Source organism: Aphelocoma coerulescens, unplaced genomic scaffold (assembly GCF_041296385.1).
Source record: "Aphelocoma coerulescens isolate FSJ_1873_10779 unplaced genomic scaffold, UR_Acoe_1.0 HiC_scaffold_39, whole genome shotgun sequence".
In the NCBI taxonomy this organism is placed as follows: domain Eukaryota; kingdom Metazoa; phylum Chordata; class Aves; order Passeriformes; family Corvidae; genus Aphelocoma; species Aphelocoma coerulescens.
Genome location: NW_027183733.1, coordinates 2,292,395 through 2,318,296, shown reverse-complemented (window position 1 = coordinate 2,318,296; position 25,902 = coordinate 2,292,395). Strand labels below are relative to the sequence as shown.

Sequence of the window (25,902 nt, the reverse complement as noted above, 5' to 3'; positions counted from 1 at the left end):
GTGCCGCTCTTCTCTTCCCCAGACGATTTGTACCCTGCCAGAAACCAATTCCTGTCAACTGGGGCACAAAAATTCTCCCTAGGACACAGATGAATGTTCTCAAAGATGAAGGAGTAAAATATCTACCAAAGCTTTTCCAAGCATTTGGTTCTGGAAGGTCTGTTCCTAGCGAGGTGTTCCGGCCAAATTTAGAAATATATCCTCTGAGAGAAGGCACAACCACCCCTCCCCCACCAGGTTTGGGAAAAAATAAATTTTCCTTGAAGGAAAGTGAAGGAGATAAAACTATTTATTGAACAAACACACGGGAAAAGGAAAATAATGCTAAATAATAAAATCTCTCGCTGTGGAGAAAAAACCTGGGAAAGTGTTAGAGTCCTCCTGTTGGTCTCCTCGGAGCTGGGGCTTGGCCCAAGGCCAGGCCCTCTGCGCTCGGTGGAAAGTCCTCCTGATGTGTTCTAATATTGTAGCAGTCCAGTGGAAAAGGGAGAAAGTCCGAAATTCCAGGGAAGGAAAAAAAAATTCACCTCTCTCTCCGGAGAAAAAGAAGCTGAACAACTGGCCAAAAGCTGACCGGGAAGCCGCAAGCCAGGTGCCTCCTCCCTCCCCTGCCGCAGCTGGAAAAAAACCCCGCTATCTGTGTGTGACCTTGAACAAGCTGCAAACTGCTTTGAAAAAGTTGTGCTCAGTTTAGAGGCATAGAAATTAATTTCTGGGCATAGGCAGCGATATGGGCTACACATCATAAGGTCACCCCAAGACACGAGGAATCTTTGAAATAAGCAGCAAGACTTTTCTTCTGCCTAGAAGACCTAGTGATATGTTGCCAAACAGAGAGCAGAGAAAAAAATGCACTCGTGTCTGTCTCGGGATTCTGAATCTCTTTTATGAGCCTTAAACACTGCAACTCCTGGCATTTCTCTGTAGGAATTTGAAAAGACCCTGAAACACCATTTTTCCTCCTCATGTGGCTGTTCTAGATGCAGAGCTTTACTTTCCATGAATATTTGTAAGCACCAAGAACCTTTTGAGGCTTTTTCTTACACCTCCCCTTTGTCAGGGGAGACAGACAAATTCCTGTGACTCAGGAACTAAGCGCATCCCTAAAGAGCATGCGGGTCTCAGGAATGCTGAGCCTTAAAACTGATGCTGTCTGGGCCAGCAACTTTGAACTCATGTTATGAGCCAGGTCCCTGCCCAGCTGCCCAGCTGGGCTGTGGGGATGTGGGGGTGCTGGTGCAGGTGCCGGGCAGCAGTGAGCTGGGATGGGTGGAGAGCCAGGGGAGGGCCTCTCCAACAGCCCCTGGAATGTTGGGGTTTGCAGCCTGGCAACCATCAACAGCCCATGGAATGTTGGGGTTTGGAGCCTGGCAACCATCAACAGCCCATGGAATGTTGGGGTTTGGAGCCTGGCAACTGTCAACAGCTCCTGAACATTGGGGCTTTGACCTTGCAACTGCCAACAGCACTTTGATCTTGTGCTCTTGACCCTGCAAAGGCCAACGACCCTTGGATATTGGGGTTTGACCCTGCAAAGGCCAACGGCCTTTGGACATTGGGGTTTAGACCCTGCGAAGTCAAACAACCTTTGGAGATTGGGGTTTGACCCTACAAAGGCCAACGGCCTTTGGACATTGGGGTTTAGACCCTGCAAAGGCCAACGGCCTTTGGACATTGGGGTTTAGACCCTGCGAAGTCAAACAACCTTTGGAGATTGGGGTTTAGACCCTGCAAAGGCCAAAAGCCTTTGGAGATTGGGGTTTAGACCCTGCAAAGGCCAACGGCCTTTGGAGATTGGGGTTTAGACCCTGCAAAGGCCAACGGCCTTTGGACACTGACATTTGGTCACTGCTCGTGCCAAGGGGCAGATGGAGACCCGGCGGGTGAGTGAGAGAGCTGCTGCCCTCTTTGTGCCAAGCCCAGCAGGGGCCTGGGTGGGCCTGGGCTGTGCCACTGGGAACAGTTCCCTTTGGGAATAGCAAGGGATTAACAGTTGGCTGTTCCAGAGCTAGCAGCAGCTTTGGTGCTGGCCATGGGGACAGGCCTGGGAGGGAATGGGGGGGCTCCTGGCCATCCCAGAGCACACCCACATCTCCTCCTCCGTCCTTGTCCCACTGGAGGGTGTGGGCACAAACAAGGGAGCAGCTTTCACTGCCTTCCCCTCAGCCCAATTCACAGCGCAGCCTGAGCGCTTCCCAGAGACAAGAATGGGTTTCTCCCAGACATCTCCAAGATGATCCCCAGTGGTGCAGAGGAGGCCACGAGGATGATAGGAAGATGCTCCAAGGGCTGAAGCACCTGTGCCAAGGGAAAAGGATGCAAGAGTTGGGGTTGTCCAGCCTGGAGAAGGTTCCAGGGTGACCTTCCAATGCATGAAGGGGCTGGAAGAGAGCTGGAGAGAGTCTTAAGCCAGGGGCCTGCAGGGAAAGGACAGGGTCTAATGGGATATTGGGAGGGAATTCTTCCCTGTGAGGCTGCTGAGGCCCTGGCACAGGTTGCCCACAGAAGCTGTGGCTGCCCCTGGATCCCTGGCAGTGTTCAAGACCAGGTTGGATGGGGCTCTGGGCAATTCCCCTTGTGGTGTTCTAAGAAGTGATGAGACACCTTCCAGCATGTTTGTTTGTGCTGCTGTCAACCTACTGGGCTGAAAATATTCCCAAGGAGGGGAGGAAGGAGCTGAGCTGGAATTCCAGGCTGGGAAGCATTTAGAGGCGACTGCCTCAGGGGCAGCCATGCAGTCTGAGTGTGCTCTTCCCTGTGCTCTTCCAGGGAGCTCGAGGCCTTTCTCACCAGGGACGTTTCTCCAGAGCCCCTGAGGTGAGTAAACTGTGCTGAGCTGGCTCGGATTTGAAACTGGTCCTCCACAAATGGACACTGGTTCTTGTGGAATCAGAAGAGGCATCTCAGTGGTACTTTGGAATAGGAACAGAGTACCTGACTAACAGCTGGATGTGGGCTTTCAGGTGCTGTTAGACGGCAGTGACAGCATGGCCAGTTCCATCACCGGCGCTGACCGTTCCCAGCATGCAGCCTCCAGGAACAGCCTCTCAACTCTGACATCCACTGATGCACAGCATCCCTTGGAATTGGTTTGGGAAGCCACAGAGAATTGTGGGTGCTTACAGCGATGTTTTGAGAAAATGGAGGAGCGATGCAAGAGGCTCAGTAGCCACCGGGAGCACATAGACTCTGTGATGGAAGAAATCAGAAGGTGAGTGTTTCTTCCTCCTCCTCCTGCGTTCCAGAGGCAATCTGCGTCCAGGTCTGGGAGTTCAGAGGTGTTCTGGGCAAAGAACTCACCTGCCCTACCATGTGTAGGCCTCAGTGTGGCTCTTGAGCATCGTCCTGTCAGGGCTTTTCATGCTCTACTGTGACTCCCAAGGCTGCCTGGGAGATGCACAGCGATGTTGGAATAGAAGACTCCTTCCTCTCACCGTGCTGCTTCCCTGAATTCTGTTCTTTGAGAGCCCCTGTCCAGCCACTGCTTCTCACTGAAGGAAGGCAAAATCCTGCCTTCCTTTCCCTTTGCCTCTGGAGGATTTCCTTGGGAGGGAAAGAGCAAGGTCTTCCTTAGCCCACTGCCCCCAGCTCCATTGTGGAGGGCTGAAAATGGGATCGATGGCTCTTCAGGCCTCTTCCTTCTTCTGACTGAGCCTTGTCTCTGCAGTGACTGTGAAAACCTTGAGAAGTCCAAGGAAAAGCTGCAGCAATGCACTGGAATCCCGGAGCCAGGAGCCTTGAGTCTGCGCCAGAAGAACAGCAAGCAGCTGAAGGAAGCGTCAGCCCAGGCGGAAAAGGCGGAGCAGCAGCACAGGATGGAGGTTGGTTTTGGAAATGAGGCTGGTTTTCCGTTGAAAACTTGTCTTGCCCCTTCTTGTACAGTGGAGGACTTGGCTGCACTCGAGGGAGAAGACCCATCACTGCAGAGGGAGCTGGAAGTCAACAGGCAGGCACTGGAGGAATTGCAGCTTCAGAGGGAGCTGCTGGAGCAAGAGGGGCATGATGTTACCGTGGCTCTGGACACCTTATTCCTAGGCAGCACCTGTGGGAGTGGGAGTTGTGCCAGCCAGATCAGGCCAGATGCTGTTTCTGGCAGTAGAAGAGAGGGACACTGCTGTGCACACCTGGCTCAAGATGGCACATGCATTTATTAGCCAGGCATATGCATGTTCATCAGCAAAGGGTTACATGCTTCTGCAAAATTTGTTCCTTTGGGCAGCCCCAGAGCCTCTAAAAGAGGGAACGGAGCTGGGGAAGGGTCTGGAGCACAGGTGTGACAAGGAGTGGCTGAGGGAGCTGGGGGGGCTGAGCCTGGAGAAAAGGAGGCTCAGGGGACACCTTCTCGCTCTCTCCAACTCCCTGTGACAGGAAGGTGCAGCCAGGTGAGGGTTGGTCTTTGCTCCCAGGGAACAAGGGACAGGACAAGAGGAAATGGCCCCAAGTGTGCCGGGGGAGGTTTGGATTGGGTGTTACAGGAGAGCTGTGAGAGAAGGGTTTGTTTCTGATGGTCTCTGTCAGACAGTCTCAGTTCTGGAGTATGTGGTAGGTTTGGCAAATACCCAGCAGAGGTTTTGCTTTTGAAGAGAAAAGCTCAAAACCACAGTGTAGTCTTCAGGCTTGAATACCAGCAAGGGCCATGAGACACCTTCTTTGTGTAAGACAAGTAAATGGTATTGTCGGTGTGAACTGCTGCACAAAGAGAGTCTGCTTTGGCCACATCAGCCAGACTGCCATCAGTCACTAAAGGACTGCTCACCACAAGAGCCGTTTCCCTGCCAGGCATGCCCTCGTTGCAGAGAGCTGCTTTGCACACTGGAGGAGGGGACACTTTGATGTGGGTTTTGTCCGAGAAGGAGAAACCCTGTGAATTTTCACTTGCTTCAGCAAGCAAAATTGCTTTCCTCAACCATCCTGAAAATGTCCAGCACTGGAATAGATCCTGATAGACATTTTGTTGGTAAGGGAGTGTGCAAGGAGAACTGGTGTGATTTTTTGCAAGGCTGGAGCTGTGGGAGATGACAGGCTATGGGGCTGTGTGGAGCATGCCCTCCATGCCTTCTACATTGAATTTGGGGAGGTGAAAGGTGAACAGGGCTATCTTTGGGCCCAGGAATGAGCCCTCTCACAGGAAGCCCGGCAGAAACATCAGCTTTCCGTTGGGATTTTTGTGCTGCTCTTGTGCTCTGTTTTCCTAAGACTTACCTCGGAGGATCTTCACTGTTCTCTTAAGGGTCCTCTTTTGGTGTGTACTGGTCGGTGTCCATAGCCAAACTGAGTTTGTAGGACTTTTCTTTTGTGGGCACAGGGAGGGCGCAGCAGGAACGCTGACAAGAGACAAATCTTTTTAAAGACTCGCCTGGAGTATTTCTGAACAGCAACCCAGAGATGTCTCCTGGGCTGTGTTCTAAGTCACTCTCTGGGAAGCTGTGTCCCCCCCAGGGCAGACAGTGGCCCAGGGGAGCAGCAGCCGAGTGCTCTGAGAGCGCGTGAGCCCATCAGTCTTTGCCTCTTGCCACACAGAGTTTGCAGGGGAAGTGTCAAGCCCTCTGCTCTTTCCTTCTGTGCAGGTCCTGCTGGAAAAGCAGAAGGAGAAGAATTCTTTATCAGAGACACTGCTCCAAACTCGGGGACAGCTAAGCCAAGCCTGCCAGCAGGTGCAGCAGCTCAGGCAGGAGGTGAAAGAGCAGCAAGAGAAGGGGCAGGTAAGTCTGAGCAGGCAGGGAACAGAGTGCAGGGCAGTGGCAAGGGCACAAAAGGCAGGTGCTGGGAGTCAGGAGGCAAGGGCTGCTTCAGGCCCTGGCAGCACAGAGCCTGGCAAGCTCCAGAGCTCAGGCCCGGGAAGCAAGGCTTGCAATGGAAGCAGAGCTGGGTAGAGAAGCCAAAAGAAGTCGCTGAAGGAATGGGATTTTGAGAGAGCAAGTGGGAAAAGCTGAGCCTGAGGGCAGGTCGCAGGAAGTTGCTCTGCATTTTGTTGCCAGACCATCCAGGCAAAGCTGCAAGCTGAGCTGCAGGAAGCTCGGGGGGAGATCCAGGCAGCGCAGAAGAGGCACAAGGAAGAATTACGAGGCATCAAAGAGGAAATGAATCTCCTCCTTGAGCAGAGGGAGGCTCTACAAAAGCAGGTGAGTGAAAGAGCAGTGGCACCGCAGCATCCAGCAGGGGGTCTGTGCCCTTCTTGCTTTTCCATGGCAGAGCAGCAGCTGCTGGGGTGGTCCCTGGGGCTGCCTCGTGCTCTGGGCTCCTTGGCAGCTGCTCTGAAGGACCCTCGGTGCTCTGCTGAATCTCAGCTGCTGCCCTGGACAGCTGGGCTAGTCCTCTGGGCTGTTGGCCAGCAACCATCAGCACGGATTCCTGCTGGCCTCTTCTTGCTGGCCTTGGTGTGGGAGGTGCTTTTTCAGGTGCCCTTGGTGGGCCACGTAGAGATTGAAACAAGTTGTCCGTATGCATTGTGAATCTGGTGCTCTGAGGACAGGGAGAAATGGAAAGTTGGCCTTTGCCTTTTCTCACAGCCTCTGCTGTGGCTGACAGTGACAGGCTGTGGCTGTAGCCTCTGACTGCTTTGTTCTGTTTGACTGGAGGTGGGAGAGTTGACATCTCAGCTGGCAGCCTCCAGAGAGTCCCAGGCAACGATTGTTCAGAGAGCCCGGCAAGATGTGAGGGAGGCCCAGAAGCAGTCAAGGCAGAAGCTGTTGCAGGTTGAGCAGCTCCAGAAGATGCTGGAGGAGGCAGAACATCAGAACAAGGAGCTGCAAGTGCACCTGAAGAACTTGGAGATGGAAAGGAGTCAATGGGAAGAAGTGGCACGCCAAAATTCGGGACTTTGGGCTTCCTTGAACACCCTAGAGAAGGAAAAAGCCAGGTAAATGAAAGCCTGTGGGACTCTGCCTTGTGGGAATGGATTCCCTCTTTGCCATCTTTGCACTGGCCAGGGGCTCTGGCAGCATTTCCTATGTGGCAGAGTTCTGAACTCTCCGTGCAGACGCGTCTGGTTGTCTGGATGTTGTGTTTCATTTTCTTTTCTTTCAAGCCTTCAGTTAGAGTTTTTCTGAAGACAAAGGCTTTTGGAGTAGCTCTTTCCCTCTAGGGGTGTGTTCTGTTGTGAGGTGGGTGTGCTAACACTGCCCAAGCTGCAGTGTAAGGAGCTGGACACATCCAGCAGCTCCGCCTTGGGTCCTGTAACTTGAAGCCTTTGGGATCTGGACCAGCCTGGCATCCTGATGCCTTTGCTTGGCAGAACCATCTCAAGGCCCTGATTGCTGACCTAGGCCAGATTCCCCTCAAAGGCACCCAAGAACCAAGAATGTCTCTGTTGCATCGTTCCTCAGAAAATGCCCCCAGGTGCCTGGGGGGGCTCAAGCAGGGTCCCTGCCAGCCTCCAGAGTCACAGGCAATACTGACTGTGCAAAGAATGCAAGAGACAAGACCAAGGTTAGCGGGGCCCCTCCAGCTGACCAAGTCCTGCCGGTCTTCAGTGCCACTGGATTCTTCTTTCGAGAAGAAGACAAAGAAAGGGCAGGGCCCTCTTGCTTGCCTGCAGGTTTCTGCATCTTCCATCAGGTTGTGCTCCAAGGCTCTGTTGCCACTTCTGCTATCGGCCTTTGTTTCTCCAGCTGGAAGTAGGATGGGTGCTGGTAAATCTTAGGGAACTTCCCCGAGATCCTCTGGCTGTAGGGTGCTGCTCCTCCTACCTGGACATACAAGATGGGGCAAGGAAATGTCTCTTCCATGTTGACCAAACCTTTCCCCCTTGGAGCCTGGGTAGTCAGAAGAAAACTCTTCCTCTCCCCTAATCTCTTCATGGCAAGACTTTGTTAGGTCTATATTCACATTCCCATCTCAAGAAGAAGGTAGGACATGTAGGCAGGAACTCCCCATTCTTTCATGAATAAAAGCAGAGTGGGCACATGCTGGGCTGTGACTGCAGGGGGAACAAACAAACAGCCACGTTGTTTAGACAAACCTCATCAGACAGAGCAGTTTTCCCCGAGGTGGTGCGAGTCCTAAGAGTTCCTAAAATGTGATACCGTGTAGTAATGAGTTGCATGCTTCCCTTTTAGGCTGCTTCTGTCTCTGGAGGAAAAGAACCTGTGCCTCAGAACACTGGAAGAAAAGAACCAGGCACTGAACAATCAGGTGTCTCAATTTCGTTCTGCTCTTCGCGAGGCCGAGCAGCTCTGTGCAAACCGCACAGGACAAGTGCTGAAGCTCAACACCCAGGTAATCTGTGCCCTGGCGTCCTCTTCTCCAGGGACACACATCATCACCTTTGGCTTGGAGGCCCCAACTGCTTTCTCCTCCCAGCAGCATCCACTGCTGCCGTGTTCTGCCCCGGGGTGCTGCTGCACCCACAGGCCAAGGCTGGATCTGGTGTCTGCTGCCGATGTTTTCCTCCGTTCTCTCTCGGGTCCCAGCAGGAAATGTGGGAGGAGAAGCAGCAGCAGACTCCTTTGGAGCTCCTCCATCCCTCTGTTAGCAGTGTTGTCCCAGATGGAGTTGGTGCCTGTGCTGGGCACCGAGCAATGTGGGCACACAGACGTGGCTATGGCAGGCTGGGGAGGGCACTTCCAGCGCAGCCAGTTCAGCCGGTGTTCAGAGCTGCAGCCTCAAGGATGCCCATTGGCTCCCTTTCCCTATTTTCAGGACACTTGTTTCCATTGGAATCCTTGGCTCTGTGCCTTCTGTTTTGGGCATGTTTTTTTGCCTGAAGTCATTTCTCCTTTGTTGCTTGCTCTACTGCCTGCTCTGCTGCCTCAGGAGCAGCCCTGTCCCTGAGGCTCTGTGCATCCATCTTCCAGATGCGGGCCCTGCAGAAGGCAGTGCTGGAGATGGAGGCTACCCAGGCAACTCGAGAGAAGCAGCTGCTGCAGGAGCTGGAGGAGTCCCGAGCAGGAGAACGGAGCTTGAGGGACTCTGTGCAGGTGCTGGAGGCTGAGGTGTCTGAGCTGCGTAGGAAGCTCCAGAGCTCTGAGAACAGAGCAGAGGCCTTGGCCACAAAGTGTCAGCAGGCCAGTGGTGCTCACCAGGAAACTCAATCCCAGCTGGACAAACTGCTCCTGGTTCTCCACCACGTGATCAGGGATAGCAGAGACTTGGTCACCTGGAGCTCAGGCAAGTGTGGGAGGCTGGGAGAGCAGGTGGAGCGAGGGGGTGGTTCCTGGTCATCCTGGTATGACACACTCACCCTGTCAGTTCAGGCTGACTCAGGCCTTGGGAAGTCTTGTCTCCCTGCAGAGACACAAGTCCATGTTTGTTTGTAGAGAAGTGATTAGAGTCAGAAGGGAGAAGGGCCCAAGTCCTGTCAAGCCACAGGGCCCATGCAGTTGTCTTTGGGGCAGTGCTGACATTAGTGGTCATCAAAATAACGTCAGCCTGTGACACACATCCTGCTGCAAGGCGAGCTCTAGGACAATGACAAAGGCACCTCCTCCTAGGTAGAAAGAGGCCTTGTTTGTTGGAGACTGTTGGATTAAATCTTGAAAGAGAATGTCTTCTCTTTTCAGAAAAGGGTCATGTCTTGGGCCTAAGTGCTTCTCAGGATGGGGATGTCCCCGCAGAGCTCACAGTGGACAGAGTGTCAGCAGCTCTGCAAGACCTGCAGCAGCACCTGGAGCATTCCCAGAAAGATCTGGTAATATGCACCCAGAAATCCTGTCCTGCTGCTGGGCTGCTGGACAAGCAGAGTGCCAAGGCCAGGATGGGTGGAAGTTCTTGTAGGGGGGTTGTCTCACTAGCATGGGGAGGAAGGAGGATCACGATCACATCTACCAGTACGGTCCAGCTGCCCTCTCCCACCTGGGCTATTTCTGCTTTAGTGTTTGTAGCCCTTTGTCTCCTGCCAGCAGTGGCACTGACAGGTGATTCTGTTCCTCTTGCCTCTTCCAGAATGATGCAAGGAAGAAGATACAGGCCTTGGAGCTGGAGCTGGGCATGGGGCAGGCTGAGAGGGACAATCTCAGAGCCAGCAATCAGGAGCTGCTGAAACAGTTGGAAGAAATTCAAGCAGGTACAGCTTCACCTCTCCCACCCGCTGCCCCATCCTGTCCCAGCAGGGATCTCTGATGCCACACAGAGGAAAAGGGCAGTGCCCAGAGATGGCAGAGGGGAAGAACAACCAGCAGGAGATTTCTCCATCCAGTGCCAGTGAAAGCTTTTTCTCGAGGAAGATGCCGTGGCTGGCAGTGCCATCTGGCTGTGCTATGGCTGATCCCGTGCACAGGTGGTGCCTTTCAGGTGCTGTGTCTGTGCTGAGGAGCTGTAGCTGGATGCCTCAGCTCGATTCCCCCCAACTCCAGGCCCTGCCAGAGCCCCCAGGCTATTGGCCTCTCTGGAGCAGGGCTGCACAGGCATCCCCGCTCCTTTGTCTCTCTTGGACTGCTCACTCTGCACAAGCCCAAGAGTAAAGACACTTTCCTATTCCTCTGAACCTTGCCCCTTGGAGTCCTGCTTTTTTCTCCTTCATTTCTGTCAGCTTTGGAAGCCCTTGCGGCCTTAGGGGCTGGCAAACACAGGCAGGCCAAGAAGACAGTGCTGTTGTTCCTGCAGGATGCACATCAGTTTGCCTTTGCTTTGCTGTTCTCATTCTCCTTCTCCTTCCTGCTGCAGCGATGTGGAGGGCAGAACACCAGAAGACCTCTCGAGAAACTGCCCTGGAGAAAGAGGCCATTGCCCTGAAGGAAGAGGGTGTGACTCTTTGTCAGGAGGTGGCATCTCTGCAGAGGAAACTGGAGAGCCTGGAGAAGGAAAGGAAGGATGTGCTGGTGAGAACGGCAGATGCCATGAAGGGCCATTTCCTAGCTATGTTTGGCCCTTGTGTTAATAGTTCTAAGGAGCACCTCTTTCCAGCTGAGCTTTTCAAACTGCATTCTTCTGAATAAGGAGGAAAAGATGTCGTAGTCATGTCAAAGCCAGTTAGTGCTGAGGCTGCTGGTTTTCCTCCATGCTGGAGTTTTGTGCCCTCTAGTTCTCAATGTCCACACTGTCTCTATGGACATTGCATGGTCTGGGCAATTCCTCGTGTCCAAACCCACGTCCAGATTTCAAATACCTGGACCTGGAACGAGAGGTGAGAAGGCCAAGTTTGCTGTTAATAGAAAGGTGTTTGGCCTTGGCCATCAGAGAGCAGCCAGTGGGGAGAAAAGAGAGAAAAGCAAAGTGCTGATGCAGATAAGGACGTGTGCCTGCAAGGGGAGAACTCGTCCTGAGTGGCAGCAGAGAATGACAGACTGATGTGGCCATTGCTGCTCCAAGAGAGGGCAGTGGGGCTCTCGGGGATGGTGCCATGGAAACTCTACACAGGAGAGCTCAAAAACCACTCCTGTCACCCCAGCTGCAGGGAATGAAATGTTGGGGGTGTCTGCTCTTCCCTTTCTCCCTGCTGGAGAGCACATCCTCATGGCACCGCCTAAATCCTGCTTAGCGTGGACTTGGAATCCTGGCTGCAGTTCTGGCAGCTGCTCCCCAAAGGAACACTCGAGTGGAGCTGCAAGAGGTCGGGGAAGGGCAGAAAGGGAGCTGGGATGGGCTGAGTGAGCTGGGAAAGACTCAGCGTCAAGGGCGGTCCCAGCAAAGGTCTGAGGCATCCCGAGAGGCAGAGAGAGAGGGGCAGCCTTTGCCTGCCTGTGGCAGGAGTCCCGATCTGGTATGAAAAGCAAACTGAGAGAGGGAATGAGTGACCTCCCTGTTTTGGCAGCATGAACGGGAATTGTACGAGGAGCAGATGAGAGATCTGAAAAAGAAGAATGAAATGAAAACACCGGAGATGCGAAGTGTCAAGGAAAACACCCAACAACTGGAAGTGGAGAGGGAAGCCAAGCAGGAACAGTTGGAGCATGGGGCTGCTGCTTTGAAGGAATGGCAAGAGACCGCTCAAGTCCTGAGTGTTGCACTGACCAAGAGTGAAATTTCCAAAGGGGCTCTGAAGAAAGACCTGGACATCTTGAAGGAAAGGCTTTGTCTCCAGGTAGGCACTGGCACTGATCTTCAGTCCACTGCAACGTCTCTCAAAGATTCCAATGAAGTTTCCCATGAAGAGGTGGGATTCTAAATCCCTGTCAGTCTAGGCCTGCTTGGGCAAAGCAGCCCGGGCTGCAGCAGGCAGCCTTGTTTGTCTGCCTGGCTCCAGCCAGAGACCATTGGCTGCCAGATTGTTTGCTGGCATGCCTGGAATGACTGAGGCAGCTCTGGAGCTGCTGTTCAAATCAGCTCCAGGCCAAAAGCTGGGCATGGGGAATTGCTTCTCCCGTGCCCAGGCAAGGGGAGGCAACAAGTGTGGGTTGGATTTGGTGTGGAAAGGAATGGAGCAGGTGAGCAGAGTGATGGACTGAAGTGAGCAGAGTTCTGTAGCGAGGGCTGAAGAGCAGCTGCACTGCTGGAGCTTCGAGGATGCTTCCCGAGATGGAGATTTCTGAGGGACAGCTCTTGTGGTGTTTGAAATAAGGGAATCATCTCCTCTCTGAATACCCAGCAGGCTGTTGGAGCAGAGGGCAAGCGGCTGTCTGAGCACTCCAGGAGGGGTGTGGAATGTGTGCGGGACCAGGTTGCAGCAGCAGCAAAAGACAAGCCAGAGAAGCGTGAGCTCAGGAGAACTTTTGAGGTAAAGTGGGCTTTCACTGCCTCTGCAGAGCCTCAGGCTCCTCTGGATCATGACTCGTGTGCCCAGGCAGTGCTTTGGAGTCCTCTGCTTGTTTCCTTGCCTCTCCCTGTCCCTGCTGTGGGCACACCACTTTGTTTGTTCTCTCTGTTGTGGCAGCCCATGGCTTTCACAAAGGCACCTTCACTCCGCTGCCTCCCTCCCTGGCCCCGTGTCCCCGGACACACACTGGCCTCTCCTGCACAGCCCCCAGCGAGAGCTCTTTGCCCCCAGTGCTGTCTGGTGCAATTGAGGGTCTGTGAGCAGAGATCTCCTTGCCTTGATGTCCAGAGGTCCTTTTGCCCCATGTTTGCTGACAGGTTTCTGTGACCCTTTCTCCCATCCAACCTGCAGGTGGAACCTGAAGGGAGGAGTGTCCAGAGAATCTTTGGGAATGTTTACCTCTCGGATACCATTAGAGTGGATGCTCCCCCGTCTTCCCAGCACAGCAGGTCGACTTCTGGACAGGTGAGAACATCATCTTCCTTGGTGGGAGGAACACAACCCTTGGCAAGGCACATGTCCCTCAGAAAGCAGAGTAGCAGCTGTGAGCTGAGCTGTTTTCCCCAAGCCAGGCAAGCCCTGAGCGCTGCTCCCAGGGCTGGCAGCTCCTCTGCTCCAGAGCAGACAGAGGGCACCGTGCTGGAGCTGCTGTGGCTGCACCCGCTGCAGAGCCAGCAGGAGGTGGGAGCAGCTGGCTCTCTGCTGCCAGCCAGCCCAGCAGCCACAAGCCCGTGGTGTCAGGAAAGAAGAGTTGGAGGAGTTTCGTGGCCTCAGCAGTGCTTGAAGGCTCATTCTCCCCGTGGGCTTCGTTGCCCACATTGTGCTCTGCTCCCATGTGGAATGCTCTGAAGTTTGGGAGAAGGAGAGTTTGCTCCCTGTCCCTGGGCTGGCTGTGCAGGAGCTTGCTGTTCAGATCAGCTCCAGGCCAAAAGCCGGGCATGGGGATCTGCTTCTCCCTTGCCCAGGCAAGGGGAGGCAACACGTGGGGGTGAGCAGTGATGGACTGAAGTGAGCAGAGTTCTGTAGCGAGGGCTGAACAGCAGCTGCACTGCTGGTGCTTAGAGTCAAGTGTATTGGCAGTTGTGGAAGATGCAGTATTTTTGGGTGACAACACAGAATTTGGGGCAGGGATGTTTGTTGGGAAGGAGCAATCTGGTGCCAGGCAAGCCAGCAGGGCCTGACACAGCACTTCCAAGGTAACAGTGCCAGAGGCTTTTGGCAGCCCAGGGTATCGGAGCTGCAGAGGGCAGATGCTGTGAAACTTTGAGCCCAGAGCATGGGAGCTCCCTGTCCTCTGGCTGCCTGCGAGGTGGCACTGGCTGGCTCTGCACAGGGCTCCTGAGGAAGGGCTCGAGCTGTACCTTGTCCTGCTTCCAGGTTTCCCAGGAGCAAGAGTCATTGAGCAGGGCTCTGGAGCAGCTGCACCAGGAGCCCTCTGGCCAAGGGCACGCACTGGCCCAGGTGTGCAGAGAGAAGGAGCTGCTGGGCCGGGAGAAGGCTGCCCTTGAGGGCCGACTGGCAGCCATGGAGCGTCACCAACAAGACCTTTCCAAGCAGCTGGCAGAGACCAGGTAAAGGCAGGGAGGAGACCCTTTCCGGATGCTTTTACCTTGCATGGACAGAAAATGGAAGTCTCAAGAAAAAGAAATATGCCACAATGTGAAGGTTATTTTTCTGACATCTAAAGCCAGCAAAGCTGTTGTAAGCCTTGGGCTCCTGTTTGTGCCGCCAAGCACACTCGTGTGGGAAGTCAAAAGCAAGCCACCCGGCCCTGAATTGAGTAGTACTTAAACCATGCAGCTGTTGAGTGAAACCTCAAGTTTCTCTTGGGTTTAGTTCCTTGTGCTGGGCATTGAACATCCCTCTTTCCTTCCTAAGTAGCTTGACACAATCCTGATCTTCAGAACTGAAGCTTCATCTTCAGAACTCCAGGCTCTGACCTTGGGATGTTGGCAGTAGCATGCTGCCATTCAGGGGGAAGCCAGAGGCTCCTGCTGAAAATGCTGAGGGCCTTCTGCTTCCAAGCACACTCTTGAGAAGTGTGAGGCAGGACCTAGAGCTGCTTAGAGAGCAGCAGGGAAACCTCTTTGGAATTGTTGACAGCCCCTGGGGATTCTTGCTGTGTTGATGGGCACCCACCTGTCAAACCTGCCAAGGTCCTTTTGGATGGTCCCTCTCACTCTCCAAAGAAGGACAAGACTTGGGCTACTGCCTGCTTAGCTGGCAACACTAAAAGAAAGGTGGCAAGTCTATTCCTTGACCGTGCAGGAGCTTAAACTGCAGTCTCTGCATTCAGGTAGTTGTTGTTCAGACAACATGGTGTTCTGAATTTTTACAAGTGCTGCCATGACCATGAGATTTTACTGTATCATGCAAAGTAGTTCTGAAGTCTCTTAAATACAGAGTGTCTGGAAAATTATGTACCTTTATGTCCATGATGAAGAGAGTTAACAAGTCAGGAGTGAGCCAGGACGAGAGTCTGTTCTGTCCCCCTGCAGAGCAGCTTGGAAGTGCTGATGAGAGAAGGGCTGTGAGCAGAGGCTGGGCTTTTGCTCCTCGGCCCAGCCTGTGTGGGCACAGCTAGCCAGGGTCATAGGTCAGGAAGAGCAGCTGAAGGTTCGGCTGTTGAGGTCACGTTGGGCTGGGCTGTCTGTGCTGTGCCAGGCCATAAGGAAGGCCTGGGCACTCCCTCAGAGGGCCCTGCTTTGCTACTGAAATGGCACAAATGGGCCTTCTCTGTACAAGTTTCCATGCGACCCGTTTTGCATTCTCAGGCCTGGGCATCTTGAGCCACGTTGTCCTGGAATAACTGCCCGGGAGTGTCAGGAGCGAGCAGCTCATGTCTCTCCGTATTTGCAACCTGTAGGTCAGCGAAGGAGAGCCTGGAATCCAGCCTGTTTGCTGCTCAGCAGCAGATATCCCAGCTGGAGATCACCAGCAACCATCTGGAGGCTCAAGTGCTCACAGTCACACAGGCCAAGGAGGCGCTACAAGGTGAGAACCTCGTGTGCTTTGTTTGTGGTGCCGCCCCACCTAGAGAAGCTGCTGTAAAGCCTCCTCTGTCTGCAGGGCTTCTGAGGAGCGGTGGCGCTGGAGGCAGGGCCCTCCTACGCTGACACTGAAAGGGCCTGAGTCAGTAAAGGCAGTAAAGACTCTGAATCTTGCTGTTGGTCGTGTTTGCAGGAGAAGTGAAGTGCCTCCAACGTGAGCTGGAAGCAGAGAGAGCTCTCAGGAAGCAGGAGCAGGAAGACACAGCACAACAGCTCTTGCAGGTAGAGCAGCAGTGTCACAAAAGCCTCAGGCTTCAGGGAACTGCTCAGCAGGTGGAAATAAACAAGCTCCTGCAAGACCTGGTAGGTGACAATACGCTTCTGAATTGTCCAAGCTGGCCCTGGGGGCTGGTTTAGCACCAGCAGAGCCTGAGGGTGTGAAAGGGCAGCAGTCCTCTGCCAGAGGCCTCCCGCTGCTGGGCCGGGCAGGAGAGGCGGCGGCTCGGACTTGGAGGCGCGTGAAGACCCACAGGATGGTGCTGGGCCAGTAAATGCAGCCACGGCTTCCGTGAGGGCGTAAGGCGAGTTCCAGAGCAGCTTGGGCAGTGCCCACCCAAAGCGTGGCGGCCCAGGGCAGGATCTTCCCCGAGTCCCACCTGCCACGGAGCAGATGCCAGCGTGGAGCAGATGCCAACAGTGCTGCTGGCTGCAGGCGTGGGAACTCGGTTCCTGTCTTGCTGTGCTCCCACGGTGGACAGAGGGATTAGCTTTGGGCTGGAAGCAAATGGAACAGGCCCCGGTCCTTCAGTCCTTGTGACTGGGGCATCAGGGTGCCAGAAGGTGACACCTCCTTTTCTGAATGGTTGGACTCAATGCTTGTGCAGGTCTTTCCCAACAGAAATGATTCCATGGTTCTGGGATCCTTGCACCTGCTGAGCCTCCTTTTAAATTCCCTGACAGGACACGGTTTCTGGAGAGCAGAGAGCCAGTGCTGTTGTCTTTTCAGGTTGGGGTTTGTGGGAGGGATGAAGCTTCACGTTTTTCAGCGAGGAGCTTGCCTGGGGACTTCAACTTGAAGATTTTTCCTCCCCTCCTCAGGCAATTGAGCGGGAAAGGTACCATGCAGACATACAGGAGATGCTGCAGCAATGGGGAAAAGAGAAGGCAGAGAGAGAGCAGGAGCACCAGAAGGTGCTGTTTGAGATGAGGCAGAAAGTTGCCACCCTGCAGGCTCAAAGACAAGAGGAACAAACTAGATTTGAAAATGCCAAGCGAGAGGTAATGATTGTGCAAGGAGAATTGGTGTGATTTTTTGCAAGGCTGGAGCTGTGGGAGATGGCAGGCTATGGGGCTGTGTGGAGCATGCCCTCCATGTCTTCTACATTGAATTTGGGGAGGTGAAAGGTGAAGAGGGCTATCTTTGGGCCCAGGAATGAGCCCTCTCACAGGAAGCCCGGCAGAAACATCAGCTTTCCGTTGGGATTTTTGTGCTGCTCTTGTGCTCTGTTTTCCTAAGACTTACCTTGGAGGATCTTCACTGTTCTCTTAAGGGTCCTCTTTTGGTGTGTACTGGTCGGTGTCCATAGCCAAACTGAGTTTGTAGGACTTTTCTTTTGTGGGCACAGGGAGGGCGCAGCGGGAACACTGACAAGAGACAAATCTTTTTAAAGACTCGCCTGGAGTATTTCTGAACAGCAACCCAGAGATGTCTCCTGGGCTGTGTTCTAAGTCACTCTCTGGGAAGCTGTGTCCCCCCCAGGGCAGACAGTGGCCCAGGGGAACAGCAGCCGAGTGCTCTGAGAGCGCGTGAGCCCATCAGTCTTTGCCTCTTGCCACACAGAGTTTGCAGGGGAAGTGTCAAGCCCTCTGCTCTTTCCTTCTGTGCAGGTCCTGCTGGAAAAGCAGAAGGAGAAGAATTCTTTATCAGAGACACTGCTCCAAACTCGGGGACAGCTAAGCCAAGCCTGCCAGCAGGTGCAGCAGCTCAGGCAGGAGGTGAAAGAGCAGCAAGAGAAGGGGCAGGTAAGTCTGAGCAGGCAGGGAACAGAGTGCAGGGCAGTGGCAAGGGCACAAAAGGCAGGTGCTGGGAGTCAGGAGGCAAGGGCTGCTTCAGGCCCTGGCAGCACAGAGCCTGGCAAGCTCCAGAGCTCAGGCCCGGGAAGCAAGGCTTACAATGGAAGCAGAGCTGGGTAGAGAAGCCAAAAGAAGTCGCTGAAGGAATGGGATTTTGAGAGAGCAAGTGGGAAAAGCTGAGCCTGAGGGCAGGTCGCAGGAAGTTGCTCTGCATTTTGTTGCCAGACCATCCAGGCAAAGCTGCAAGCTGAGCTGCAGAAAGCTCGGAGGGGAATCCAGGCAGCGCAGAAGAGGCACGAGGAAGAACTACGAGGCATCAAAGAGGAAATGAATCTCCTCCTTGAGCAGAGGGAGGCTCTACAAAAGCAGGTGAGTGAAAGAGCAGTGGCACCGCAGCATCCAGCAGGGGGTCTGTGCCCTTCTTGCTTTTCCATGGCAGAGCAGCAGCTGCTGGGGTGGTCCCTGGGGCTGCCTCGTGCTCTGGGATCCTTGGCAGCTGCTCTGAAGGACCCTCGGTGCTCTGCTGAATCTCAGCTGCTGCCCTGGACAGCTGGGCTAGTCCTCTGGGCTGTTGGCCAGCAACCATCAGCACGGATTCCTGCTGGCCTCTTCTTGCTGGCCTTGGTGTGGGAGGTGCTTTTTCAGGTGCCCTTGGTGGGCCACGTAGAGATTGAAACAAGTTGTCCGTATGCATTGTGAATCTGGTGCTCTGAGGACAGGGAGAAATGGAAAGTTGGCCTTTGCCTTTTCTCACAGCCTCTGCTGTGGCTGACAGTGACAGGCTGTGGCTGTAGCCTCTGACTGCTTTGTTCTGTTTGACTGGAGGTGGGAGAGTTGACATCTCAGCTGGCAGCCTCCAGAGAGTCCCAGGCAACGATTGTTCAGAGAGCCCGGCAAGATGTGAGGGAGGCCCAGAAGCAGTCAAGGCAGAAGCTGTTGCAGGTTGAGCAGCTCCAGAAGATGCTGGAGGAGGCAGAACATCAGAACAAGGAGCTGCAAGTGCACCTGAAGAACTTGGAGATGGAAAGGAGTCAATGGGAAGAAGTGGCACGCCAAAATTCGGGACTTTGGGCTTCCTTGAACACCCTAGAGAAGGAAAAAGCCAGGTAAATGAAAGCCTGTGGGACTCTGCCTTGTGGGAATGGATTCCCTCTTTGCCATCTTTGCACCTGCCAGGGGCTCTGGCAGCATTTCCTATGTGGCAGAGTTCTGAACTCTCCGTGCAGACGCGTCTCGTTGTCTGGATGTTGTGTTTCATTTTCTTTTCTTTCAAGCCTTCAGTTAGAGTTTTTCTGAAGACAAAGGCTTTTGGAGTAGCTCTTTCCCTCTAGGGGTGTGTTCTGTTGTGAGGTGGGTGTGCTAACACTGCCCAAGCTGCAGTGTAAGGAGCTGGACACATCCAGCAGCTCCGCCTTGGGTCCTGTAACTTGAAGCCTTTGGGATCTGGACCAGCCTGGCATCCTGATGCCTTTGCTTGGCAGAACCATCTCAAGGCCCTGATTGCTGACCTAGGCCAGATTCCCCTCAAAGGCACCCAAGAACCAAGAATGTCTCTGTTGCATCGTTCCTCAGAAAATGCCCCCAGGTGCCTGGGGGGGCTCAAGCAGGGTCCCTGCCAGCCTCCAGAGTCACAGGCAATACTGACTGTGCAAAGAATGCAAGAGACAAGACCAAGGTTAGCGGGGCCCCTCCAGCTGACCAAGTCCTGCCGGTCTTCAGTGCCACTGGATTCTTCTTTTGAGAAGAAGACAAAGAAAGGGCAGGGCCCTCTTGCTTGCCTGCAGGTTTCTGCATCTTCCATCAGGTTGTGCTCCAAGGCTCTGTTGCCACTTCTGCTATCGGCCTTTGTTTCTCCAGCTGGAAGTAGGATGGGTGCTGGTAAATCTTAGGGAACTTCCCCGAGATCCTCTGGCTGTAGGGTGCTGCTCCTCCTACCTGGACATACAAGATGGGGCAAGGAAATGTCTCTTCCATGTTGACCAAACCTTTCCCCCTTGGAGCCTGGGTAGTCAGAAGAAAACTCTTCCTCTCCCCTAATCTCTTCATGGCAAGACTTTGTTAGGTCTATATTCACATTCCCATCTCAAGAAGAAGGTAGGACATGTAGGCAGGAACTCCCCATTCTTTCATGAATAAAAGCAGAGTGGGCACATGCTGGGCTGTGACTGCAGGGGGAACAAACAAACAGCCACGTTGTTTAGACAAACCTCATCAGACAGAGCAGTTTTCCCCGAGGTGGTGCGAGTCCTAAGAGTTCCTAAAATGTGATACCGTGTAGTAATGAGTTGCATGCTTCCCTTTTAGGCTGCTTCTGTCTCTGGAGGAAAAGAACCTGTGCCTCAGAACACTGGAAGAAAAGAACCAGGCACTGAACAATCAGGTGTCTCAATTTCGTTCTGCTCTTCGCGAGGCCGAGCAGCTCTGTGCAAACCGCACAGGACAAGTGCTGAAGCTCAACACCCAGGTAATCTGTGCCCTGGCGTCCTCTTCTCCAGGGACACACATCATCACCTTTGGCTTGGAGGCCCCAACTGCTTTCTCCTCCCAGCAGCATCCACTGCTGCCATGTTCTGCCCCGGGGTGCTGCTGCACCCACAGGCCAAGGCTGGATCTGGTGTCTGCTGCCGATGTTTTCCTCCGTTCTCTCCCGGGTCCCAGCAGGAAATGTGGGAGGAGAAGCAGCAGCAGACTCCTTTGGAGCTTCTCCATCCCTCTGTTAGCAGTGTTGTCCCAGATGGAGTTGGTGCCTGTGCTGGGCACCGAGCAATGTGGGCACACAGACGTGGCTATGGCAGGCTGGGGAGGGCACTTCCAGCGCAGCCAGTTCAGCCGGTGTTCAGAGCTGCAGCCTCAAGGATGCCCATTGGCTCCCTTTCCCTATTTTCAGGACACTTGTTTCCACTGGAATCCTTGGCTCTGTGCCTTCTGTTTTGGGCATGTTTTTTTGCCTGAAATCATTTCTCCTTTGTTGCTTGCTCTACTGCCTGCTCTGCTGCCTCAGGAGCAGCCCTGTCCCTGAGGCTCTGTGCATCCATCTTCCAGATGCCGGCCGAGCTGGAAGCAGTGATCGAGAAGGCGGCTCCCCAGCCTACTCAGGAGAAGCAGGAGCTGGAAACTGAGGGGTCTGAGCTGCATGTGAGGCTCCAGAGCTCTGAGGAAAGAGCAGAGGCCATGGCCACGCAGTGTAAGACTTTGGAGCTGGAGCTGAGGGAGGTGCAGGCTCAGATAGACCATCTGAAGGCTCGCAACCAGGAGCTGCAGCAGGAGTTGGAGGAAAGTGAGCAAGGTAGAGCTTCTCCTCTCGCACCCACTGCCCCATCCCGTCTTGCCAGCAGGGCTCTCTGATCCCATGCAGAGGAAAAGTGCCCAGAGATGGCAGAGGGGAAGAACAACCAGCAGGAGATTTCTCCATCCAGTGCCAGTGAAAGCTTTTTCTCGAGGAAGATGCCGTGGCTGGCAGTGCCATCTGGCTGTGCTATGGCTGATCCCGTGCACAGGTGGTGCCTTTCAGGTGCTGTGTCTGTGCTGAGGAGCTGTAGCTGGATGCCTCAGCTCGATTCCCCCCAACTCCAGGCCCTGCCAGAGCCCCCAGGCTATTGGCCTCTCTGGAGCAGGGCTGCACAGGCATCCCCGCTCCTTTGTCTCTCTTGGACTGCTCACTCTGCACAAGCCCAAGAGGAAAGACACTTTCCTATTCCTCTGAACCTTGCCCCTTGGATTCCTGCTTTTTTCTCTGCCTTGAAGTTTCCTTCATTTCTGTCAGCTTTGGAAGCCCTTGCGGCCTTAGGGGCTGGCAAACACAGGCAGGCCAAGAAGACAGTGCTGTTGTCCCTGCAGGATGCACATCAGTTTGCCTTTGCTTTGCTGTTCTCATTCTCCTTCTCCTTCCTGCTGCAGCGATGTGGAGGGCAGAACACCAGAAGACCTCTCGAGAAACTGCCCTGGAGAAAGAGGCCATTGCCCTGAAGGAAGAGGGTGTGACTCTTTGTCAGGAGGTGGCATCTCTGCAGAGGAAACTGGAGAGCCTGGAGAAGGAAAGGAAGGATGTGCTGGTGAGAACGGCAGATGCCATGAAGGGCCATTTCCTAGCTATGTTTGGCCCTTGTGTTAATAGTTCTAAGGAGCACCTCTTTCCAGCTGAGCTTTTCAAACTGCATTCTTCTGAATAAGGAGGAAAAGATGTCGTAGTCATGTCAAAGCCAGTTAGTGCTGAGGCTGCTGGTTTTCCTCCATGCTGGAGTTTTGTGCCCTCTAGTTCTCAATGTCCACACTGTCTCTATGGACATTGCATGGTCTGGGCAATTCCTCGTGTCCAAACCCACGTCCAGATTTCAAATACCTGGACCTGGAACGAGGGGTGAGAAGGCCAAGTTTGCTGTTAATAGAAAGGTGTTTGGCCTTGGCCATCAGAGAGCAGCCAGTGGGGAGAAAAGAGAGAAAAGCAAAGTGCTGATGCAGATAAGGACGTGTGCCTGCAAGGGGAGAACTCGTCCTGAGTGGCAGCAGAGAATGACAGACTGATGTGGCCATTGCTGCTCCAAGAGAGGGCAGTGGGGCTCTCGGGGATGGTGCCATGGAAACTCTACACAGGAGAGCTCAAAAACCACTCCTGTCACCCCAGCTGCAGGGAATGAAATGTTGGGGGTGTTTGCTCTTCCCTTTCTCCCTGCTGGAGAGCACATCCTCATGGCACTGCCTAAATCCTGCTTAGCGTGGACTTGGAATCCTGGCTGCAGTTCTGGCAGCTGCTCCCCAAAGGAACACTCGAGTGGAGCTGCAAGAGGTCGGGGAAGGGCAGAAAGGGAGCTGGGATGGGCTGAGTGAGCTGGGAAAGACTCAGCGTCAAGGGCGGTCCCAGCAAAGGTCTGAGGCATCCCGAGAGGCAGAGAGAGAGGGGCAGCCTTTGCCTGCCTGTGGCAGGAGTCCCGATCTGGTATGAAAAGCAAACCGAGAGAGGGAATGAGTGACCTCCCTGTTTTGGCAGCGTGAACGGGAATTGTACGAGGAGCAGATGAGGGATCTGAAAAAGAAGAATGAAATGAAAACACTTGAAATTTCAAGAAAGGAAACAACGCAACAATTGGACGCTGAAAATGAAAGAAAACAGGAGGAGTTGGAGCATGGGGCTGCTGCTTTGAAGGAAGGCAGAGGAAATGCTCAAGTCCTGTGTGCTCCACTGGCCAAGTGTAAAATTGCCAAAGAGGCTCTGAAGAAACACTCAGCCTTTCTGCAGGGAAAGAGTCATCCCCAGGTAGGCACTGGCACTGATCTTCAGTCCACTGCAACGTCTCTCAAAGATTCCAATGAAGTTTCCCATGAAGAGGTGGGATTCTAAATCCCTGTCAGTCTAGGCCTGCTTGGGCAAAGCAGCCCGGGCTGCAGCAGGCAGCCTTGTGTGTCTGCCTGGCTCCAGCCAGAGACCATTGGCTGCCAGATTGTTTGCTGGCACGCCTGGAATGACTGAGGCAGCTCTGGAGCTGCTGTTCAAATCAGCTCCAGGCCAAAAGCTGGGCATGGGGAATTGCTTCTCCCGTGCCCAGGCAAGGGGAGGCAACAAGTGTGGGTTGGATTTGGTGTGGAAAGGAATGGAGCAGGTGAGCAGAGTGATGGACTGAAGTGAGCAGAGTTCTGTAGCGAGGGCTGAAGAGCAGCTGCACTGCTGGAGCTTCGAGGATGCTTCCCCAGATGGAGATTTCTGAGGGACAGCTCTTGTGGTGTTTGAAATAAGGGAATCATCTCCTCTCTGAACACCCAGCAGGCTGTTGGAGCAGAAGGCAAGCGGCTGTCTGAGCACTCCAGGAGGGGTGTGGAATGTGTGCGGGACCAGGTTGCAGCAGCAGCAAAAGACAAGCCAGAGAAGCGTGAGCTCAGGAGAACTTTTGAGGTAAAGTGGGCTTTCACTGCCTCTGCAGAGCCTCAGGCTCCTCTGGATCATGACTCGTGTGCCCAGGCAGTGCTTTGGAGTCCTCTGCTTGTTTCCTTGCCTCTCCCTGTCCCTGCTGTGGGCACACCCCTTTGTTTGTTCTCTCTGTTGTGGCAGCCCATGGCTTTCACAAAGGCACCTTCACTCCGCTGCCTCCCTCCCTGGCCCCGTGTCCCCGGACACACACTGGCCTCTCCTGCACAGCCCCCAGCGAGAGCTCTTTGCCCCCAGTGCTGTCTGGTGCAATTGAGGGTCTGTGAGCAGAGATCTCCTTGCCTTGATGTCCAGAGGTCCTTTTGCCCCATGGTTGCTGACAGGTTTCTGTGACCCTTTCTCCCATCCAAGGTGCAGGATGAACATGAAGGGAGGAGAATCAGAACTTTTAGGAGAGTGTTCCCCCCAGACTACTTTACATTGCCTGTCTCCCAGTCTGACCAGAAAAATGCATCAACCTCTGAAAGACAAGAGTCCTCCAGTAGCTCAGGGGAGCTGCAGCCCCCGTGCTGAGGCACAGCCTGTGGAGAAAGGGGTCAGTGGCCAGAATGCGTGCTTTGGGAATCAGAGCTGGGTTCCTAAATCCTGTCGGAACTCTCTCTCCCAGACCTGTGGTGGCTGAGGGTTGTATGAGGGAAGGGTTTGCCAGCCATGAACTGGACTTGTTGATCATCTGAGCTCCGTTCAGGGGCAGTGTGGGAGCCTGTTCCTTTCCCCTTCCCCAAGGGCAGAGTGTTGGTGAGGGCTGGAGTTGGAGGCTGTGTCTGCCCCCACAGCCGGTACCGTGGGGCTGCGGATGCTCCTGCCCACGTGGGCTTGTCTGAGCTGGGCTTTCTGCCTCTTTCAGGTGTCCTTGCTGCAGTCACAGCTGGCCCGAGACCGGCAGGAACCCCTGGAGAGCTGTGCAGGGAGCAGGCAGGAGATGCTCTCGTTGAGTCACAAGGACCTCCTTACTTCCTAGGCTTGTCAGAGAGGAGACAGGGTGCAGCTGCATGCAGTCGTAGCCTCAGATTTTGTCCATAGTTTATGTTTAAAGGATTGCAGGTGTAATTGTAGGATTGTAGGATAATAGGTGTAATTGAACCTTTATACAACTGTGTTCCATAGGATGAAGGATATATTTATAGAAAAATAAAGTGTTTATTACGACTACACAAAAAGACCTTTATCAGAGTTATTGACTACCCAGTACAGAGAACTATAACTTCCGGTAGAGTGCATTATATTTGAAGCAACATGGAAGCAGTTATATTCAAGCCAGCAAAACCAATTAATAATTAAAGATTGATGCTTCTCACCCAAACCAATGACCGTGGGCAAATATTTCTGTCAGCCTCAAGGAGTGACCTTGAGGGGCATCCTCACTCCAGGGAGGAATCTGCAGATGGGAGACACGTGACATGAACCACTTTGGTGAGGGCAGGAGAATCCTGCCACATGTGGAGCTTTTGCATTTGTCCTTAGGAAACTGCAACCTGTTTTTTCTCCGAGTCACAGAATCTCAGGCTGGGGGAGGCTGGAGGCACCTCTGGAGGTCACCTTGCCCAGCCCCCTGCTCCATCAGGGCCACCCAGAGCTGGCTGCCCAGGAGGTGTCCAGGCGGCTTTTGAATCTCTCCAGGGATGGAGACTCCACCACCTCCCTGGGCACCTGCACCAGTGCTCGGCCACCCTCCCAGTGGGAGGAATTCTTGATCCTGGAAACACTCAAGAACTGGCTGAGGATGAGAAGGTCAGGGGTTGAGGTCCTAGTTTAGAATAAGGTAACTTAGCAAGGTGAAAAGCAGAATCACAGCCCTGGCTGACAGGAGATCAACTGAGCGGGGAACTTGTGATCAACCTCATCTCAGAAAGGAGGAATGTGGAAGAAAAAATTGTGGAAGAAGAATCAAGTTATCCAGAAGGAGTGAACAGACATTGCTGTGGAAGCAGTAGGGGAGGGGGAGAATAGTCAGGGAGCTCTTGAGCCAGGCATCCACCAGGTCTGAGGACCAGAGGAAGCTACAGGAGCTGTCTGTCATCTTCAAAAAAGCCTGGCCATTGAAGGAGGTTCCTGAGAACAGCAAAGAGTGTTACACCAGTCTTAAAGATGGGCACAGAAGAGGATCTGAAGAACTACAGGCTAATCAGCTCCTTTGGAATCCCTGGGAAGGTGATGGAGCAAATGGTCCTGGACACCCTTTCAAGCAACTGCGAGGGAAGGGCACTGGGAAGAGCCAGCACAGATTTACCACGGGGGAAATCATGGCTGGCCGACCTGATGGACTCTGTGAATAATGGGGGACCAGGGAG

General features: G+C 53.9%; 1 protein-coding gene across 1 annotated transcript in view; it reads left to right on the top strand.

Annotated features, from left to right (window-relative positions):
• The window catches only part of LOC138101669 (centrosome-associated protein CEP250-like), a 57,909-nt gene extending 33,785 nt beyond the window's left edge, over positions 1 to 24,124 (top strand). Inside the window, exons 17-34 of the mRNA XM_068999443.1 lie at positions 2,770 to 2,817; positions 2,964 to 3,211; positions 3,668 to 3,821; positions 5,979 to 6,122; positions 6,579 to 6,859; positions 8,058 to 8,217; positions 8,796 to 9,005; positions 9,916 to 10,003; positions 10,603 to 10,757; positions 11,690 to 12,031; positions 14,009 to 14,202; positions 15,498 to 15,588; positions 17,935 to 18,063; positions 18,520 to 18,800; positions 19,999 to 20,158; positions 20,737 to 20,980; positions 21,592 to 21,746; positions 23,969 to 24,124. Coding sequence (XP_068855544.1) covers positions 2,770 to 2,817; positions 2,964 to 3,211; positions 3,668 to 3,821; positions 5,979 to 6,122; positions 6,579 to 6,859; positions 8,058 to 8,217; positions 8,796 to 9,005; positions 9,916 to 10,003; positions 10,603 to 10,757; positions 11,690 to 12,031; positions 14,009 to 14,202; positions 15,498 to 15,588; positions 17,935 to 18,063; positions 18,520 to 18,800; positions 19,999 to 20,158; positions 20,737 to 20,980; positions 21,592 to 21,746; positions 23,969 to 24,124 — 3,240 coding nt within the window. The remainder of the gene's footprint in view (positions 1 to 2,769; positions 2,818 to 2,963; positions 3,212 to 3,667; positions 3,822 to 5,978; positions 6,123 to 6,578; positions 6,860 to 8,057; positions 8,218 to 8,795; positions 9,006 to 9,915; positions 10,004 to 10,602; positions 10,758 to 11,689; positions 12,032 to 14,008; positions 14,203 to 15,497; positions 15,589 to 17,934; positions 18,064 to 18,519; positions 18,801 to 19,998; positions 20,159 to 20,736; positions 20,981 to 21,591; positions 21,747 to 23,968) is intronic.
• The last annotated feature ends 1,778 nt before the right edge of the window (positions 24,125 to 25,902 follow it).